This window comes from Drosophila gunungcola, chromosome 3R, assembly GCF_025200985.1.
Source record: "Drosophila gunungcola strain Sukarami chromosome 3R, Dgunungcola_SK_2, whole genome shotgun sequence".
Lineage (NCBI taxonomy): Eukaryota > Metazoa > Arthropoda > Insecta > Diptera > Drosophilidae > Drosophila > Drosophila gunungcola.
In genome coordinates, this window is record NC_069139.1 from 13,391,528 (window position 1) to 13,412,110 (window position 20,583).

Here is a 20,583-nt window from a genome sequence, read left to right on the forward strand (position 1 = left end):
TATTTTTGTCAAATAAAAGTTTATTGTTGTTTTCACAAGAAGAATTGTAAAATGTCGTTCAATTAAATATTAAACTTTAGATCAGGCTTTCAGGACCAAAATCAATTTCAGCCAATTGCAATTAAATCTGGCTATGGAATGTGAGTAGATAAGATAACAAAAACTATATTTGTTATCAACCCTTTTGAATAATACCATTAATGATGAGTAAGCTTATGTGTTCTTATGCTAAGCCACCGGCAAAAATTTAGCCATCAACGCATGTGGCTTTAAAATCAAATCAATCACTGCCCTTTACAACATATGTATCCCCAGGCGGAAATAGTTGAGCAATAGCTGTTGTCATTATTTAAATTTAGATGTAGCGATAAATCCGGTTTAAAGATAACGGATTGCTCTCCAGCTAAAAAAAACCAGTGCTGCACAGCAACTAAATAGAAGAAAGTTTTGCTTGTTTTTACTATGAAAATAACTAGCTAGCAAAGAAATCAGCTTTAAGTCAGAGCAATTATCAACAGTAGCTTTGAATATACTATCAACCAAACAAGTTCAAAGCCAAACGTAAACCAATTTGAATTTTAACGGCCGCCGCACGAATGCGCAACAACCGGCTGAAGTGTTGGATAACGCTACAAAGCGGCACATGTCAATTGATTTCATTTTTTGGCTCGGCGTCTTGGCGTCTTCGTTTCTTTTTCTTTGTAATAATTTGCCTGCGGGTTAAAGACTCTCGTTTGATTTATAGTAATTGTCGTGTACGGAAAACAACAGAGCCGGGCCAAATGGATGATAATACGGAGAATGACGATGGAAAACGCGGTGAGTTGGTTTTGCGAAAAAAATGCAACGGGACAACCAAGCCGGTGCTCCAAAGTCGGCCATTTTTAAGAGCCCCCTTTTTACAAATTGCCTGGTTTTCCTTCCTTACCCCACTAAGATTTAGTAAATAATATAACCAACCCTTTGTGATTTTCCTATTTCATCACAAATGTCAGTGACGCGGGCACGCACTCGCCGCCTGTCCGTGCTGGATACGGACAGTCGTCCGAGTACTCCTCAGTTGTTGGAAACCGCGGCGGAACGAGGTAAGTTACGGTTTTATTCATATCCTGAGATTGCCCGTTTAAGACGTCGATTTCCCCAACTTAAAAAGGAACCGCCTCGCCACGTGCCACACGCCGCACTCGCTTGAACTCGTCCACTGTGGATGTGAGGACTCCGACGCGCACCAGACGCGCCTCCTTGGCACGCGGCGAGACTCCCGAGCCGACCACGCCCTCTTCCGTGAAGAGGACCGCTCGCACGCCGGCCAAAAACACCAGATCCGTACGCCAACAGCTCACGCTCACGGAGGAGCCCGAGGAGGTGGAGATTAAGCAGGAGAAGCCCATCCGCAGTCCTAGTCCAGTGCGCAGCAAGGCCGGCGCCAGGCAGGAGCGGAAGCCAAGTGCCAGTCCCGTGCCCAAGGAGGCCAGGCGCACAGCCACGCCCACACAGAGTGACGAGAAACGGGTGACGCGCTCCATGTCGCAAACGCCTCCAATTGTGGCACGTTCGCCCATCCACGCACCGCGTAATGTGAACTCTTCTCCGGAGGACGAGTCAAAGGCACAGACCGTGGAGCCAGCGAAGGAGAAGGTCGTAAATAAAAATACCTCCAAGGTGGCCGTCAGACTGGAGAAAATGTCGTTAAGCAAAGCCACCGGGAAAACGGTGGAGGTGGCTAAACAATTGATTCTACCGGACGAAGCCAAGGAGAAGATACCATCCCAGGAATCAGCTGAGGAAGCAAAGAAACCTGAAACACCGCCCTTTTCTGGGGCGCCCAAAAAAACTGAACTTAGTCAGGATTCCTCGGAGCCTGCCAAGGATATCGGTAAACTCCCGTTCTTAAAGACATTTAACACACTTGCACAAATTAAGGCTTCAAGCACATCTTTAAGAACTGAAGACAACCAGGAGGACCCTAAAATCGACAAGAAAATCAAAACTCCGCAGAAAGTGCCATCAGTTGGGGACCCCCAAATTGAAAAGAAAATCGAAACTTCGCAAAAGATTCCACATGCTGAGGCAGTAGAAAAGAAACTTGAAACTCCGCAGAAGACTCCAACAGTTAAGGCAGCTTCTAAAGATGAAAAAAAAATCGAAACTGCGCAGAAGATTCAACCTGTTGAGATAGTCGTTAAAATAGAAAAGAAATCGGAAACTCCGCAGAAGCTTCAAACAGTTGAGGAAGCTCCTAAAGTTGAAAAGAAATTCGAAACTCCACAAAAGATTCAAACAATTAAAGCAGAACCTTCCCAGACGGTTCCTCCTGTTGACGCTCAACCTGTCGAGATGCCAAAAACTCCAGAAAAAGATGAATCAATGGAGGAGCAAGAGTTCTTGGATGCAGAAGATTCGATTTTCGAGGCTGAGCCGCAGCACGATGAACCAATGCTGGAAAAAGATCTAGCTGGGATTATAAATCTAGACACCGATGAGCCCGTATTTTCTCCACAAGCCTCGAGTGCAGAGGAAGAGCCAGAAGCCAGCGCAGAAACTTCCCGAGATAAAACTATGGAAGAAGAAAATATGTTTAAAGCCAAGATAACCGAGATTATTGATTTACCGGGTCTAACGCCTGGCATCAAATCTCGTCTGGTTGGTGCCCCTCCACAGGAGCTAAAGAGATCGGTGGGCTTCAACAACGGTACTGATGACTTAGAGGTCGAGAAGACACGTTTTCCAAAGACTCCCGGTCGCGAGAAGGTGCCAGTTGGCCGCACTTTCACTCCAAAGGCGGAGACACCCATAAAATTAGCCCTGCAAAAGGGGCGGAATAGTTCCACGCCCATATTAAAGGATCAACAACTAGAGTTGTCCATCAGCAAGGTGGAAATGCAGCCAGCGCCTGCCCAAATTGATGCCATTAAGGCTTTCGATGAGCTGGATTCAAAGAATGCAAGGGATGAGATAGTCGGGCAGGCCGACATGTCGCCTCTTAAGGCTGAGAACAAAATACTTTCTTGCCTCGAAAGCTCCGACGAAGTGGATGATAGAGATGACGAGGAGGAGCACGACGAAGATGAACCCATGTGCGAATTTGGGGACCTAGAGGCTGAAGTAGCTGGAGAAGATTACATGTCTGGCGACTCAATGGATAGTTCGATGCGTCGGGAGATGGAGGAGAATGAAATTCCAAGTGGTGGCGAGTCCGTTGGAAGTAAGGACACTGAGGAATCTACGCCAGAAGAATCTGAAGGCGATGACTCCTTTATTGTCTCGGACAACGAGGTCGAAGAGGAAGTGGGACAACTTTGCTACTCCTCCGACGAGGAGGAGGAAGACGAAGAAGTTCTTTATGAAAAAATCGAGAAGAAGCGTCGCCGCATTGCCGTAGCAAGTTCCAGCGACGAAGAGGAGCACCAAGATCAGAACAAGGAGATGAACAAGAGCAAATCGGAGATGCCCAAGAACCAGAGCAACTGCTCCTCCAACGCCAGCAAACTGAGCGAGGCTGCCCAACTGATGAATGCCAGCGCGGAGAAGTCCTCGATTTCGGAAGCTGAGCTGGAGAGATCCCGCCAAGTCGCTCTTAACGAATTGAACAAGTCTGAGAGGTTCAACAAGACCGAAACTCGTCTGGACTTCAGCGTCATGGAGGTGGATTCCTCGGACCACGAGGAAGAGGTGGAGGTGGAGACGCAGAAGGCTAGCGCCAAGAGCAACAAAAGTGTCTATGAGATCGTGGATTCGGATGAAGTGGAGGAACTCGAGGAAGCTGATAAAAAAAATGAGTCGCATGCAGATGAGGAAGCTAAAAAGGAGGAGTCTACTCCTGCCAAAACCACATTCCAAAAGCCCTTGAAATCTGCGGATGAAGAAGCTCTGCTAGCCGAGCTGGCCTCTAGTGATCTCCGCCACTTGGAAACAATGTTCAATCCGCTCCAGAAATCCCGTCGCCAGTCATTGTACGTGGCTAGTCCCGAGTTGGCAGCCAAGGAGCCGAAACTGAGACGCCGTAGTGATCGTGCCCATGTTGGCAGTGACTTTTGCCCCTCGCAATCCTTTGTTGAAATGGTAGCAGAGAAAAAAAGGCAGAAGAATAAGCGCAAACGCCTGTCGAAGAGCTTATCGGGCACTGCCGATCTGGAGGAATTGGAGATCCAGCACGAACGCAAGCGCTTAAAAAGTTCACATGGTGATTCCACCGAGTCCTTGGAGGCAGATCCCGAAGCGGAGGTTGCCGCTGAGGATGATGCCACTGAGGGGGAGAGCTCGGAAGTAGATGTTCCCAATAAAGACGCTACTAAATCTTCACTTCGAAATACTACTGTACATGGATCCCCCGAAAAAGAAGACGTTCCTGACCAGACTCCCGAAACAGCAGTCGCCCCAGAGGAATCTTCTCTGGAGGAACCAAAACCTTCTCAAGCGCCGCATCCACCCGAGGATTGTCCAAAGTCAGTTGAAACTACTAAGCCTACGGAGAAGGGGCCGCCCAAAATGGAAAAGGATGCCGAGTATTACTTGTCATATTGTCGAAACCTTCTCGAGGCAGCCAACGAGGCTAAGTTAAAGGAGAAAAAACAGGTAAGGTCCTTTAAATATGTATATATTAATATGTCAATGCTAAAACTTGTACATTCCTTAAGCAACTTGCCATGGGAGCGAAGCAAAAGAAACCAAAGCGACTGGGTTCGCAAGCGGCTCCCAAACCCTTAGCCACCAATAGCTCTGACACAGAAGCACCGATCGCGAAGCCGTCCAAGCAGCTACCACCGCTCAAAAAGGATATAAAGCGCCTTCAGGCCGCACGGCAGGCTGTGAGTCATGCTGTTAATCTACTTGCGCCTCCAAAAGCCACGGACGGAGAGGTAGGTTTATACCGTAGTCCCTCTTGCCAGACTAGACTTCTTAATCTTAACTTTTTATTCTCCATAGCCTCGCACTCTCTCGCGTAAATTGTCGCCACAGCCGCCGTTGACGGACAATAAAAAGGCCAAGCAAAAGAAACAAAAGAAAAAGGAAAAGGCACAGGAAAAATCGCCGATAAAAAGTTCTGATGAGGAGAACCACGGCCATCAAGTGAACCGTATACGGACGAATGCTGGCTATGTCACGGTGGTCAACGAGCCGCTTCAGAAAATACCCAAAATAGAGCTAATTAAAACCAGTTCGGGTATGGTGCGCGTTGAGCCGTGCACTCCCAAGCAGAAATATTTCCGCGAGCTGCCAGCCACACCAAAAATGCATGGGTTCCGCGAGGAACCAGGACCATCAGGCATAGCAAAGAAGCGATCCAAACATCAGGCATTGAAGGCCGAAGACGCTGGCAAACACAATCCCGCCAAACAGTCGGCGCTGCGCTTCAAGGAGCAAATTTTTGCCCGAAAGTCTTAGAATATTTACACTTAAAGGAAAACTAGTATTAACGGTGGGAAATGTCAAGTGTTCACAATGCATAATTTCATTTTTGTTTATTTACTTTATCTTTTCTCAAATTGAATTTGATTACTCTATTATTTGTTCTTTTAAATATTTGTTATGAGATTTTCCACACCTTGTCATAAATGAAACTTTTATTCCAGTGCACATCACTAAATCACATTGATCATTGATCATTTATAACAGAAATAAATTAATGTTTGTTGAATCTTAAACAAATAGTTGCCGGACTTATTAAACAATAATAAATACGCAGCCGCTGTTGTTTCCAGACCGTGGATCCAACAATTTCCATATAGGGCTAACATTTTTTTTTAAATACATATTACCGTGTATGCAAATTGCATTAAGCATCTTTTGTTTTCCAGGTTTAAAGAATATAATAATATAGACTTTTGGAGATTTAAATTTGTTTAATTTAAAAATCTGTGAGAATGCATGAAGCACAAAATAAACTGTAATTAAAAAAACAAATTTCGAAATTTAATAATTCAAGTAAAGACTTGGAGTGAAGAGGATTTCCATTCGCACTTTTTTGCTATTAAAACTATCACGATCAGTTCAAAATACTGCAAAGTGGAGCCTTTATATTGACATTTGGTTTAAAAGTAAATAAAACACAATTGTAAACAGTTTTTGAATTTGTAGCTTGTTTACTAAACTAAAAATAAAGCATACTAACGGGATCGCAAAACTAAACAAATATATCATGTTATAATATAATCTGTTTTCGAAAAACATGTTTATTCGATAAACATATTTGACTCCCTTACTTAAAGTGATCTTAGAAAATATGACACTTTCGTTTGCTTTAAAGCTAAAATTTTGTATTGAATAGATTTATAGTAAGTCATCAAAAATATATGAAATAAAAAACTTTAATTGAATAAAGAAAAAAAAAGTAGGCTTGTGCTCCAAAGTAAAGTAAAATAAATTTTCAAAACACCTTTCCGTCCAGTTCCTTTCTTTTTTTTGACAGTCGGCAAATCGCGTCCATCGAAATCAAATTTTCCTTCGCATGATGTCATAAATTCTATACTACTTTCATAAAACCAAATATGGTGATAAGCCGCAGTGCAGCCAAGTTGAGGGAGAACCAAGTGGTGACTATCTCTTATTCATTTCAGTATTGCTGGAATGTTTAAATAACTAGAAATCGATTTACAACAAACTGTTTAGGATTAGCATTTTTAACTTCAATCATTTTTTAGCATACTGTTTCGGAAAACAAGCAGATCACGCCATCCAAATCGCCTGTTGCTAAGAAAAATGTTAGGGACTTCGACACCGCCCGACACTCCGTTGGTGAAGCTGTGAAACTATTGGAGGCACAAGCGGGAATCGAGATAAAGGTAACGTGGATGACAACCAATCCAATGTTTAAGCCTTTATCTTTTGGTTTAGCAAACTTCCTCGCGTAAGATTCGGAAGAAGCGAAAAAAGTCAGCTCCATTGTCGCAACCAACAGTCATCAACAAAGAAGTAAGTTACCAATCTACCTAAACGCAGAGTAAATACGTAGAACACCCGATTTATTTTATATTAAACATTTTATGAGATTCTTAATACTTGGTATTGAAAAGTTTAGTTTTGTAGAGTCACCTTTTAGCCAATCCGCTTTGATCTTGATGGCCAGGTGAAAGACTAACATTTTTTAAGAAATTTTAGTCGCAAGTCGTAGAGGATATATAAAGGATATATAAAAAAACAAATGTATTAATATATATATTGTTAAACGTAAAATATGCTAAAATTTTAGATTTTAAGACAGGGATAGAGGTTGAAATGCAAATTTGATTATATAGATTTTTATAATTATTACAAAGAACACGAACGCAGGCCAAAATTTAATGTACATTCTGGCAAGTTAGCAAGTACTTGAGGTTTATAAATTTAAAATAGCTAACCCATCCATCTCCCATATCGTGTAAGCTACCGAAAAAGAAGAGGGTCAAAAGGAAGAAGCGGTCTAAGAAGCCAAAGCCCCAAAATGCATCCAATAAGGACAACAAGGACAAACCTGTATATCGTGTCAGGACGAGCAAGGGTTTTCTAACAATTTCCGAAGAGTCGCCTCCAAAAGTACCCTTTATTAAGCTTATCAAGATCAGGTCACACATCAAGCAACAGACATCGGCGACTCAAGACGGAGGCAGGCGTAGAATCTAGATATAAAAACTACTATTATCCGCTGGAAATGTTCTATTTGTTAGAAGCTTTTTTTCAAAAAATTTATTTTTTTAGGTTATTAAATTAAATACCACTTACCAATAATTAAATGTTTTTGTAATGAAATTTTGAAGGACACCATTAACCACTAACAAGTCCGAAACCTATCAACATGATCTGCCCAAAATATTCAATTCAATTCCTTATGGTAAAGTTATCTTAATCATTTAACGATTTTTTTGAAATTCAAAAGGTAGGCAGCTTGGCTTGAAACTCCGCTCAAACTGTTCCGTTGCACAAATTGGGGCAAGTCTTCGCTACTTCCGTATTGAAATGTATTTAAGGGTATTTTCACCCAAACCCAAATTTGGCCACACTCATTCGTCTCTCATTCTCTTCTTTGTGCGGTCTCTTATGCTCTCATTTTTCTTTCGAATTTTGACCGCGGAGGGTTGGACGTTATAGCTGCTCCTCGAAACACCGGTATTATTAATTTGTGCGCGCCTGATAACTGCGATAATTCGAGCGCCATGTACGGTGGGTCCTTCTGCGGGAAATATAATTCGAAAAGAAGTTAGATCACCGATTCAAAAAAAAAAAAAAAACAACGGTGTTTTTTTATCTTGTCTTGCTTTGTTTCGCGGTAAAACGGTTCCTGGGAGAAGCCGGGACATAGCGCAAAGTGAATCGATCAAAACAAAGTGCATGCTAAAAACAAAAAATATCAACATGTTCGAACTGGAGGATTATTCGAGCGGCATACACGAGGGATTTTTCAGCAAATATGCGGTAAGGGAATATAAAGCAAACAACTAAATAATTTTTTTGCGTACTATTTGCCGGCCGGCCCCAACAATACACACCCATACACATGTGCTCACACAGACAGGCGCAAGTTTATCGGCGGATTTTTGAATTTAACGTTCAGTCTCCACTCCCCACAACCCCAACCGTTCCCATTCCCACCTGAAAAAACCCACCACTACGAAGAACAGTTTGGCGGCGAAACTTTGGTTCCACTCGCCATCTCGCTCGCCCCTGCTGCCATTTATTCCCCACCTCGCTCGCTCCAAAGCTTTGTTGTTGACTTGCCAATTCGCCCTCGCCGCGTTTAACGTACAATTTTGAATTTCGAATTCGCCCCCGTTTATTTACGCCAGTGTGTGCGTTTCTGTGTGTTTACTTTTGATCGTTAAGCTTTGAATATTGCCTTTTTGCCTTTTCGCTCAATGAACGGGTGATTAATTACAAACGGAACAGACCTCGCCGATAATAAATAATGGACTAGTAGTTCTTTGGAGATTGTACTTCCTCGTCTTTACTTTATTGGAGGTTACTAACTTGGCTAGCTAAACAATTCACCTCTGTTAAGTGTCTGTTGCTTGTACTAAACCCAAGACTTTTTTAAAGAGACTGCCTGCCAGTATTATTCTACTATTATTATTATTATTACTTACTACTTAAATTACTCTACTGAGTTCAGTCGGCACAAGACTTTCTTTTGTTGTAGTCATGCGCAATTATGTGGCTTATTTATTTTTTGTCACACACAGCAATGGCTAAAACAATAGCAGAGCTATAACTTCATATTATTCATAACTGGCTATAAATGCTGAAACTTTGTCTTCAAGTGTAAGCTCAATTATTACATTTGCTTATTATTAAAGAAAAATGTCTGGCTATGTTGGTCCAATTAGGTAGACTGCTAATTGACGTTATTACCCCATATTTATTGATCAAAAAATCTTTTTAAAAAAAGTTCAAAACTTGGTTTTACAAGACAAAGTAAATAATGTATTGCAATACCAAAGTGCTTTTTTGACTTTCCGCTAGTTTATATTTTTAAACTTACAATTATTGATAAACATTATTTCAAACAGTTTGATCTTGTTCGCTGTAGAGGTCTTTGGACTTTCCATTGAAAAAACGCAAAATAAATGGCTTATACGGTATCGTGGTGCTATTTTCTTGGCCGTTCCTGTTACCCTGAGTACTTTAGTAGTGTGTTTCTCCGCTGATTCGCTGAGTTTTTTGTATGGGGGCCTCTTCTTCAGCTTTTGCGTTTTAAACTTTTTGAAGGCCAAGCGTTCACCTCGAATTTCTTGGTTTTTGTACTGTTTTAGCCGGCAACAAAGTGGCAAATGATTTTGGGTCAGAAACTTAAGTATAACTTTGAGCCTAGAGTTGATCCCCATAGAGGAACTGACCTCCAGCAAAGTTGGCTTAATTCGAGATGGATTCACTGAAAACTTGAAAAACATGTGCGCCTGTTAAATGCATCATGCAAAACTCCACACTTGCGAATTGCAAGTGTATGTGTGCGGAGGGGAATAAAGAAAAGCAAACAAATACAACGTTTTATCTTGGATGGGAACAAAACAAAAGAAAAACAAAAAAGCAACAGTCGACAGTTCTCACGTCAAAAGCTTTTCTCACACGATGTCCATCTCTTTCGCACTGTTCTCTTCCTTCTCTTAGTTTCGGCAACCTTTGTTGCAGCAACATCGCAAACAAAAAAAAAAAAAGTAAAACAAAAATCAAAGCAAAAAGTCAACAAAGAAGAAACTTCAAAGTTCAACGCGCTTTTCATTTGGTTTTTTTCAATGGGCGGCGGTGGGTGGTAACGTACCTACCCCAAAGTGCAGAGAAAGGAAGAAAGAGAGAGAAAGAAGGGACTGTGGGAGGTTGCCACTTGTCTGTTTTTCGTTCTGCTGCCGAATATGAGCGCCCATCTGTATGCCGCATAGATTTTCTCACGGCCCCAACACACAGACATTCAAACACGCATACTTATAGAGTTTTGGACCCCCTTCCATCCACTCATACCCAGATGTTAGAATACCGTTACTTGGGGAAAATTTATAGAAATACATGCCGGAATTAAGATAGAGCCAGCAATATCATATTAAACTAAATTATTTATTTTTCTTATAAAACTTACCCAAAAAATGTCCAGAAGGTTCTTGAATAACAAAATTTTTAAAGGATTATGACATTTTTTCAACAGAGTAGGTAAACAAACTATTTAAAAGTATTACAATTTCAACATGAATTTCAAGGAGAAAAAATTGAAGATTAATTTCATATATACGAGGCACTTTCCAAAACCAACTAATTAAGCCAAGAAACCCAACGAATACAAAAAGAGAGATCAAAATGGATACTCAGTTTAAATATAACTTTTGGCAAATGCTGATTTCTGATTTTTTAAAACACATGCACCTAATGAATGAAATAACCCAGCGAAGTTGCCTTACTTCCCGCTAACCGAGAGATTTAAAAACGATTTACGACATGAGGATATACCTTTGGTCGGGATTTGGCCGGGCATTCAGGCAGCTACCTTTATTGCACCATAAAGTAATTTACAAATGGGCGCTCATGACCTCGGGGAAGATTGCATTCGAGAAAGGCCCTAAGAAAAGTGGACCTGGAGCGGCCTACCTGAGTGAGGGATTCCTCCTGTGTGTCTGGTCCTTCCTTTATTTGCCAACTCCTCGCTGCTTGGCTGTGTGTCAGCAGAGTGATTCCGATGCCGAGGTGAAAGGCGGAGAAAGATGTGAATTGCAACAAAAGACAAGAAGCAGATGCAGGAAATACGAATAACATGGAACAATTGCGAGTGACGAGTCCTGCCGAGAAAAGGACGAAAATACCCTCGATGACTCCTTGGTTCGTTGCACAACTTAAAAAGGCCAACAGGCAGCTGCAACTGAGCAGCAACAACTTTCGGCGCAGGGGTTAAAAGGAGACAGGGGGCTTGGGCTGTAGGCCTTGTCGAAGTTTTACTGACAACTTTTGCATTTTCTTTTAATCCCCCTGATGGCCAAAAAGAGCTTGCTGTGAACTTTGCTCGCCTGTTCAATGCATTTTTATTTCGGCTCATTTTTTCGACAATTTTTGTAAGGGGCAAAAAATAAGAAAAAATAAGTTCGATTCAGGGGGTAGAGAAAGGCTGATTTTAAAAGTGATGTATTTTTGCTAGGCCTTCTACTGGCTTTCCTGAGCGCCGCATTGGAAAGCCGGTTGATTTATTAGGTCTCTTGGAATCAAGGATTTATTAACCCTTCCCCCGCCCACTTTTCTCGCTTTTCTCCCCCACCAAAGCGGAGTGAAAAATTGCCACTCTTTGACACCGGAGGCCCGAGCAGTAAACTAATTAGAGCCAGGAAGTTTATTTTCCGTTGGCAAATGCAATTCAAAACAGTTTACGATTCTGGAATTGCAACTTACAGCAGGAAGAAGCATGCAAAACTACTGCCAAAGGTGGTACAGTAAGCTACCGATAAAGTAAATTATTTATTTTTTTTTAAAACAATAAAACATTTGCCCAAAACATAGTAAATTGTTTAAGTTTACGATTGTTAAATGAAATTGTCAAGCATTTTATTTTTTGAAATACAAATTTATTTCAAAAGAACTTTTATCCGTTTTCGAAACTACTAATCTTTCAATTTACTTAAATTCCTTACCCCTTACTGCAAAACCCTTTGATTTTCTATTGTGCAATCCACTCAATCGATCACTTACTGTACCACAAGCAACAGAACAGAACTAGAGACTTATCAACCCCCGAGTTGCAGCTGCCTAAGCCTGCTTCCTCTTCCCCTTCCCCTTTCCCATTCTCTTCCAATTTCGACTGGAAACTCGCAATTCAACTGAGGGCAGACCAAAAGGTTATCACACAGGCACACACACACACACACACACTCACTTTGGCGGGGTGGAGGAGGGTGAAGTAGGGCGAAGGAAATCGAGCTGAGCATCGAAAAACGGATGGAAGAAAGGGGCCCGTGCGGAACCCTCAATCATTCCATCACTCCCATAATGGATCGGTCTACGGGCCCGAGCAATATCATATCATCTGAGTACTATTTCGGTTGTAATGCTCAATTAATGGCTGCGGGGGTGGAGACGGATGGGGATTAACTATCCGCAAAGGGTTAAGGGTGTCCGAAATTGCCATAAAGATCGCATAATTCAGCATAAAATCTGAACGAAATTTATGAATCATATTTCGCGATTGGAGTAGATTTGGGCTAAGGGTTGAGAGCTGTTTGGACTTGAGGAAAGTCAATACTGATAAATTTTCCGAAACATTCATTTATTTTCTCAGCAGTACAAAAACGGTTGGTTTGAATACTCATAACCTTGGTAAATCATATTTCGATTGCATTGTTGTTACGAATTTTAGCCTAACTCATCGTAAATTCATGTCCATGTAAATTAATATTTGTATATACAGATTCATTAAGTTTCAAATAAGAGAAATAAAATACCCTATATCTGATACATGCATATGTTTATAGGAAGTAGGAAGTTTTGCATTAAATTAAGCAGATGCATAATAGGGCAGGACTAAATGGTTCACTGAACAGTATTACAGATGATTTTGTTTTTCTTCTTTCTTTCCTAACAATCATCCTAGGTCTTCATAGTCTGCGTTCACTCAATTCTGGGTTCTTACATCCCTGTCCAAATATCAATTAAACAAAATCATGGACACTTTATTCCATTGACTCTTATCCGCCAGTCAATACACATCGATTGAAAAGTTGAGAAACTGCAGAGCGCCAGCTGCTGAAGATTGAAGATTGCCAGCTGTCCCAGTCTTCTGTTTTTTTTCTTCTGGCTCCCTGACTCCGCGACTGACTGCTCTCTTCCGAGTTTCCCTTTTAAAGGTTGGGTTGCATGTTGCATGGTGGCTGCATTCGAATTTCGAAGAGCAACAATTACGGGCCCAAACACAAACGCTGCCTATCGGGCCAACACCTGCCGCGAGGTAATTCGATTGAGTTTGGGCCAGGATGCGCCATATGGAGGGACTGCAATGTGGCTGCAATTGTGTAAAACCATTGCAAGATTTGATAAGCAAACACTCGGAGAAAATATATATATATCCCTAGTTCTTTAAATCGGTTCAAGAGTAAAGGTGTAAAAAAATATTTTAGTATTAAACCACCAATTAATTGTAATCAATGGAAGTGTTTTGCCTGAATGAGACTTCGAGTTAGAAAAACTCAGTAATAATTATTACTTATAGTAAGTCTATTTTTTTATTATTTAAAGTTATAAAAATACAATAATACTTTTTTAATTTTAGAAAGTCTGTAAGGGGCACCTTATAATGCTTACATGTAAACGGTTTTTCATTATTCAAAGACACCAAGAATAATGGTCTTGGAAATCTTAATTAACACTTATTTTTCACTGCAGAATTTCTTAGTTTATTTATTATTTACAAATCATTTTTTAATGTGTATTTCAATCGCATAATGGGAAAAATGGAAACTGGAAACGGGCGGAAGCCCTTGGATGGCACTTGAAATTTTGAACTGACAAAACAGAGATCCCCAGCATCCTCTTTGGCCCCTTTTGAATTCCTCATGACACAGACCCATGGATTGGGATTTCGGGCAAGGGGAAAAATGGGTTGTGTAGATAAAGGTACTCAGTTTTTGGGGAACCCCCAAACTATTGCCATCTCCTTTTTTCGCTCTGATAAAGGACCCGAACATGCGCCTGCACCAATTAATGATATCCTGCTAAATTATGCAACTTATCACTCTCGTGCGGCGGTCTTGTACATACATCTCTATCATTCAGATATGTGTATACATACATATGTATATGCTCTTGTATATCGATTTTTCAGCGTCGCCGCATAATAAAAACTCAAAACTCGTCCTGTTTGGGGTCGCCCATGAACCCGCCCCCCTTTTTTGGGGTCAGGTCAGTGCTTTGTGCTTCAAGGACACCTTGACATTGAACTCCTCTATCTATCTTGCTCTTCTTATCCCCATCTCTGTCGCTCCTTATCTAACAGAAGCTCCACTTTTAACAGCCGCCCAAAAACTGTAAACCAACGAAGGTCTCAAAATCATGCTTTGATTTTCGAAAAGAGCTGTGCAAAAAGTAATAAAGTCCACAGGCAAAAGCAGCAAAAAGCAAAAGTACTTGCCATGTTTTTTTTTTTGCTTTTGCTTCGTTTTTGATTTTGTTGTTGCCCGCCTTGTGTTTTCTGTTCTCAGCAACTCGCCGCATGTTTTGTTGCCTACTGTACGCGCAACAGAGCTCGCAACTTCGCCCCTCTGTGGCAGCTCTGTTATGTGCGTTCTATGTTTTTACCCTCTCTTTCTCACTCTCTCTCGAACTCTCAACTTCGCCGCACACATAGAGAAATAAAAGGAAAAAAAAAACAACTGAGAACAGCGCAAGCGAAGTTCCCTTGTTTTTGTTTTTGTACGGCTTTAATTCCTTTTTCCCTCTCGATGCTGCCGCATATAGATATGTACACACATATTGTATACCTATATTTATATGGTTTGTATATTTCCCCCTTTTTTGCCGTCTTTTACTCTTTTCTGCAACATGCTGCCGCAACATTTGTATCCACTGGTGGTTGTTTCTATGTACACGTGATCTGGAAGTAAAACCTAATATTTTAAATCTTCGCTCCAAAAGTGAGTCACTTTTATTTACAGGGGGGGGAGAAAATTCGCAACTCCAGACCCCAGACCCCATTTATAACCAATCGAATCGCGATCCCCTCAACTGTGTTGTGTTGCATAAAACTTTCAGTTTTTCTGATATCCGGTTTTTGGTCACCGCCTTTGTTGTTGTTGTTGCTGTGTGGCCTTCTCGCGGCCTGGACCTCGACTCCTTTTCCTCCCACTTTTGTTTATGTTTATGTTGTGTAGAAACAGCCACCGGCAAGATAATAGCTATTAAAATGTGACTAACATATGGCCTTATTTAAAACAAAAAGAGATTTATTACAAAATGCACTAACTTTAGGTTAAAACTATTTATACTTGTTGTATTTAAAAGTATTTAAAAAAACCTTTACAAATAACATGTTGAGAATTATCATATTTTTTTCAAAATTCTGCAAAAGAATAGTTCAAATATTATATATTGTAATTCTTTTTAATTAGAAATAGTTTAATTAAAGTTTTAATCAAATTAAAAATATAAAATTCAAAAGAATTAAATTCATTTTGTTTAATTTTATTAAAATGAGTATTTCAATTCAGACTGCTGTTATTGTTGTGAACACAGTTGTGTTTGTACACTCATATACATACATTTATGTATGCAGCACCGACTGCAGAACTCTCGAACAAAATTTTTACATGTTGCCGGCTTTGCTGATGTTTTTGTTGTTGTTGTACTGGTTTTGGTGTTGCAACATAAGTAATTTTCGTTGTTTTGTTGTTGTGCGTGCTATATGGAACTCAGAAAATATCCAAAACCCCCACCATTTCCCTATCCTGTCGCCTGTTTCATTTTTTTTTTTCAGCCTGCCTGCCTTGGCGCGTAAAAACTGGTTTTGAACTCGGTTTTGCTCCTGTGGTCCCTCGTTTATTATTGTTGTTTTCGTTCATGTTACTGTTGTTGTTGTTGTTGTTGATAATGGTGCCTCATATAGAAAATGAAAACTTATACGATCCCCAAAACGCATACATATCCACACGTATGTATATCTGGACGGGGATATCAGATTCGGACCCAGATTCGAGAGTCTTGTGTTACAGATTTAATCACTATGATATATGTACATATATATGTCAATGTATCCATGTTTGTTATGCAAAGGAATTTTATCCCTATGGTGGTTCCTAGAAAACCTAAAGCGCGGGAAAATTTTCAATTCGTGTTACCTGGATTTGATGATCTTTTGATTTGTGCTAAGCGTAGCAGAATGGATGATATGTAAATAATATATTGTATGTATCGTTAAAATGAAATTTTAAATGGCAATGTTCTATTTTGGGTATTCTAAAAGGTTTTGATTTCCTTATATTTTGTTATACTAGTTTAGAAAAATAAATTAGCTACGCTAGTAATGACTTCTTTAGAAAAAAAAACTCTGCAATACCAAATTTGTAAGTAGCGATATATAGATACTATAGGATACCACAATATATATTTTTTGCCGTCCTTGCAATTTCTTTCCAAACAAGCAATTAATTTGGAAATATCCTATGGTTTGTGTTGCTAGCCTAAAATCCAACTGTTCTACACCACAAAAATGGATTGTCATTTGCTTTAGTGCTTTTTGTTTGATTAAAAATAACTAAAATGTATATCACTTCCGTTTTGCAGGATGCGGCTGGACCCTCGTTGGACTTTTACGTGTCCGACTCGATGCAGGAGATGCTGAACGTAGACATTCGCGCGGAGATCGCCAATGTGGTGGGCAGCTCCAGCAGCGACCTCACCCTGTCCCTGGACCAAACCCTGGAAGCAATGTCCGCCATGAACAACAACCAGGCCAGCGGAAACAGCAGCCTGCCAGTTTCGTACAATGCCAATGCGAACTTCCTGACCAGCAGTAGTGCCCTCCACGCCTCGCCCACTGCCAAATGGATGGGTTCGTCGGCCAGTTTTTGGTCCAACACAGACTACTATGCGGACTTGGGGGCCTGTGTGAACCCCATTTCCGTTATGCCACTGATAACCTCGTCTTCCGGATGCGGATTGGCCTCGCCAAAGCGGAGCAAGACAGTCACATGCACTCAGGGAAGATCGGGCGCTGTGCCATCGTCTCCCAACGCCGAGAGGGATCAGCACAAGTCCCACCTGACCTTCTCGCCGGCACAGATGAAGGTCAGTGCGGGCTCCATGCGGCGGGAGCAGGTGATGGCCCACATTCCCAAACAGATATCCGTGGTCACGGGAACTGGAACCACAGCCCCTGCCACAATGGCCACAAGTTCGGTGCTGCAGCGCCGTAACTCCTCGGCGGTCGATGCAGTGCGCAAGGATTTGGCCACAGAGCTGCGCAAAGCACAATCCAGTCCAGTGCCCAATTCCGTGGAGGAGCTGGGAAAGGGAAAGGGAACCACACTGCTCACCGCGGGAGGTGGAGCCACCAATACTATTAAACTGGCACCCGGCATCGGCGGTCTGACCTTTGCCAACAGTGTTGCCTACCAGAAACTGAAGCAAACCTCGGCCGTCAAGTCACCGGGAGGAATCTCGCCAGGAGCGGGATCCAATATGGGCCTCAAGCGGGATGATTCGAGCAAGCGAGGACTGCAGGTCAGCACCACACCAAAGAGCATCGCCTCGGCGGCCAACTCGCCGCACCATCAAATGCATAGCAACTACAGCCTGGGATCGCCCTCATCCATGTCCTCTTCATCGGCCTCCTCTCCCCTGGGAAACGTGAGCAACCTGGTCAACATAGCGAACAATAGCACTAATGGAGCTGGTGTTGGTCTGGTGAAGCCCCTGCAGCAAAAGGTCAAGCTGCCGCCGGTGGGCAGTCCGTTTCCCAAGCCTGCCTACTCCTACTCCTGCCTCATCGCTTTGGCCCTCAAGAATTCGCGTGCTGGATCACTGCCCGTCTCGGAAATTTATAGTTTCCTCTGTCAGCATTTCCCGTACTTTGAGAATGCCCCCAGTGGCTGGAAGAACAGTGTGCGCCACAATCTCTCGCTCAACAAGTGCTTCGAGAAGATCGAAAGGCCGGCCACGAATGGTAACCAGAGGAAGGGCTGTCGCTGGGCCATGAATCCCGAGCGGATCAACAAGATGGACGAGGAGGTGCAGAAGTGGTCGCGCAAGGACCCGGCTGCCATACGTGGCGCCATGGTCTATCCCCAGCACCTCGAGTCCCTGGAAAGGGGAGAGATGAAGCACGGATCAGCGGATTCGGATGTGGAGCTGGACTCGCAGTCGGAGATCGAGGAGTCCTCGGACCTGGAGGAGCATGAATTCGAGGACACCCTGGTGGATGCCATGCTGGTGGAGGAGGACGAGGAAGCCGAGGAGGAGGAGGATGGTGATGAGGACATGCTGAGGGAGTTTGAGGCCGAAGAGGAGCGTCGTTCCCATGCTAGCGGAAACCAGTCGAATAACCTGCCCATCAACCATGCACTGCTTGCCCAGAAGAGAAGCGACTTTGATATTGAGGTGAGTTTGGAATATGATTGCTGCCTATAAATAGTGGGTCTAAACTGGTATTCCCTTCGTTCCCCAGGTCGACGAACTCTACGACGCCATCGACATTGAGGACGACAAGGAGGCAGTGCGTCGGGCCATCGCCAACGGCCAGGCGCAGCACATCATTGAGCTGAATCCTGCCGATCTGAATGCCAACGATGGATACCACCATCAGCAGCAGCCGCCATTGAAGCGGGCTCGCGTGGACATCAACTATGCGATTGGCCCGGCTGGCGAACTGGAACAGCAGTATGGCCAGAAGGTTAAGGTCCAGCAGGTCACCCAGCCGCAGCAGCATCCGCCCACCTACAACCGGCGCAAGATGCCACTGGTCAACCGCATCATCTAGAGCGGGGCACAGCCCCCCCACCCATTACATTAATCACTTAGTCTTAGGTCTCTCGTATTTAAGGAACCCATGCTACGCTTACACATACTCCCTAAGCCCCCATCACCCAATATCGAATATCGAATATCAGTTTTAAGTTTTCGGTTTCGTGTGCAGAGCCCAAAATGTTATTCAATCCCCCTTTATTTGTAGTTCAGTTAGGCTGCCGTTTGATTTTAAATCTCGATTTGAGCCTGAGCCAACGGAAAAAGAGCGGAGAGCTTGCCCCCTTCGCATCCAGTTAATTTGAATCCTTTCTTTAGTCGCTTCTCGAATAAATCTTTATTAATTTTGTTACACGAACCACGAAATTTTGCTACACTTGACAAACTTCGAGTGAGTTTCGCCTGACGCTTGAGCAGAAAACTCAAAAGGTTCTAATGACGACGCATGAAACATGTTAATTATTTCTCAGACTTGAGCCCTCGGGCGATAGAGCTGTAACTTTTGATTTTGATTTGATCTCCTACTGACAAATGAAATTTTATTCTTCAGTTGATAAGGAACTTGACAATGCATTTATAAAAACAGAACAACAATAATGTGCAACACAACGATTATTTGACAACGAAATGTGAACAGTAGGTTTATGTTTCCACCTTTTGTTGAGTATTACAAACATTTTCAGCTTAAATATAAGAAAGTTGAAAGGTCACACATCAAACAACTTGCCGGTCCAGTATTCGTATGCGAGGTAAAATGCGGATTTTTATAGAACTTTTGTATGTATTGTATTATATATATAAAAACTCAGCAAACCCACAATTATTGTCGGAAAGTTCAGTCAATTAATAATACGGTTAATTGTTTTAAGCCGAATCGGTATGTAAATAGTTTACACGCAGATAAAAACTTGTATACTATGTGCTTAGCTGTAAGTAAGATGTATGTAAATTTGTAAGCCAAACCCGAATTCCAAAAGAAACAAGATCCGAAAACCAATAAGACTTGCAAGAAGCGTTCCCGACAAATGGTCAAAGCCTCAGAAGTAAAATAGTACAAAGAGCTAACTAAGTTACGGGCAAGTAAAACAAAGCATTTACAAAGCCAGCTCATGGATGGCTCATGGAAACAAACTCATCCATCTGATGTTCCGACTCCGTTTTCGCATTCAACAATTCCATTTAACGAATCAACAACATTCATAAAATTCTTGTTGTAATATTAGCACCTAACTAGCATTACAAAATTATATTTAACCCCTAAGTAACAACCTATGTAAATGAATAAGCTAAGAATGGACAATTTTTGTATAGAGTTGTTAGAAAATCAATTGACAAAACAAAATTGAAACCAAAAAAAGAAATAAATAAAACCATACTAAACATATTAATTTTCGGACTTCTTAATCAGCATTACACATTCTGATAAATATCAAGTGTAACATAAACATCGAACAAGTAATTATATATATTGTATGTAATATAATGGTCTAAAAGTCTGGGATTGTCCATTTCTAAAAGTTTTAAATACTTTTAGTGCCGATGACACTCGGTAGATTGACAAATAATTTATTTGCTTTAATAAATTTCATTTAAAATTTAAAAATAATATATAAAAAAAAGGACCAGATTTTAATATAGTTTACAGGTTCTCCGCTTCAGCAGAACTAAAGCCTTCCACATACATTTTTTTAAGCAACA

The 20,583-nt window shown here is 41.8% G+C and overlaps 3 protein-coding genes across 6 annotated transcripts; all 3 read left to right on the forward strand.

Moving 5' to 3' along the window:
- Positions 1-567: 567 nt before the first annotated feature.
- On the forward strand, positions 568-6,132 carry LOC128254704 (protein slender lobes-like). Of its 2 annotated transcripts, XM_052983948.1 has the most exons (5): positions 568-819; positions 996-1,085; positions 1,154-4,575; positions 4,638-4,859; positions 4,927-6,126. In XM_052983948.1, the coding sequence occupies exons 1-5, from the start codon at positions 597-599 to the stop codon at positions 5,383-5,385; spliced, it is 4,416 nt and encodes a 1,471-aa protein (XP_052839908.1). In that variant the 5' UTR covers positions 568-596; the 3' UTR covers positions 5,386-6,126. The 2 variants fall into 2 exon arrangements, with proteins under 2 accessions (XP_052839908.1, XP_052839914.1); XM_052983954.1 differs by lacking the exon at positions 568-819 and having other exon boundaries at positions 989-1,085; positions 4,927-6,132.
- Positions 6,133-6,287: 155 nt separating this feature from the next.
- On the forward strand, positions 6,288-7,672 carry LOC128254817 (slender lobes-like protein). Of its 3 annotated transcripts, none has more exons than XM_052984138.1 (4): positions 6,288-6,533; positions 6,663-6,782; positions 6,835-6,912; positions 7,363-7,672. In XM_052984138.1, exons 1-4 carry the CDS (start codon positions 6,489-6,491, stop codon positions 7,597-7,599), a joined length of 480 nt encoding a protein of 159 aa, XP_052840098.1. In that variant the 5' UTR covers positions 6,288-6,488; the 3' UTR covers positions 7,600-7,672. The 3 variants fall into 3 exon arrangements, with proteins under 3 accessions (XP_052840098.1, XP_052840105.1, XP_052840090.1); XM_052984145.1 differs by having other exon boundaries at positions 6,289-6,533; positions 6,666-6,782; XM_052984130.1 differs by having other exon boundaries at positions 6,303-6,533; positions 6,642-6,782; positions 7,363-7,662.
- A 334-nt stretch (positions 7,673-8,006) lies between these two features.
- On the forward strand, positions 8,007-20,273 carry LOC128254758 (uncharacterized). The gene is made up of 3 exons (XM_052984055.1): positions 8,007-8,388; positions 16,708-18,522; positions 18,590-20,273. The coding sequence occupies exons 1-3, from the start codon at positions 8,305-8,307 to the stop codon at positions 18,899-18,901; spliced, it is 2,211 nt and encodes a 736-aa protein (XP_052840015.1). The 5' UTR covers positions 8,007-8,304; the 3' UTR covers positions 18,902-20,273.
- The last annotated feature ends 310 nt before the right edge of the window (positions 20,274-20,583 follow it).

Coding starts and splice junctions, on each gene's coding strand:
- LOC128254704 (XM_052983948.1), top strand. CDS start 597: ATGCGCAACAACCGGCTGAAGTGTTGGATAACGCTACAAAGCGGCACA. Junction 4,576..4,637: donor AGTTAAAGGAGAAAAAACAG/GTAAGGTCCTTT, acceptor ACATTCCTTAAG/CAACTTGCCATGGGAGCGAA. Junction 4,860..4,926: donor CAAAAGCCACGGACGGAGAG/GTAGGTTTATAC, acceptor TATTCTCCATAG/CCTCGCACTCTCTCGCGTAA.
- LOC128254817 (XM_052984130.1), top strand. CDS start 6,489: ATGGTGATAAGCCGCAGTGCAGCCAAGTTGAGGGAGAACCAAGTG. Junction 6,534..6,641: donor AGTTGAGGGAGAACCAAGTG/GTGACTATCTCT, acceptor ATCATTTTTTAG/CATACTGTTTCGGAAAACAA. Junction 6,783..6,834: donor AAGCGGGAATCGAGATAAAG/GTAACGTGGATG, acceptor CTTTTGGTTTAG/CAAACTTCCTCGCGTAAGAT.
- LOC128254758 (XM_052984055.1), top strand. CDS start 8,305: ATGCTAAAAACAAAAAATATCAACATGTTCGAACTGGAGGATTATTCG. Junction 8,389..16,707: donor GATTTTTCAGCAAATATGCG/GTAAGGGAATAT, acceptor TCCGTTTTGCAG/GATGCGGCTGGACCCTCGTT. Junction 18,523..18,589: donor GAAGCGACTTTGATATTGAG/GTGAGTTTGGAA, acceptor TTCGTTCCCCAG/GTCGACGAACTCTACGACGC.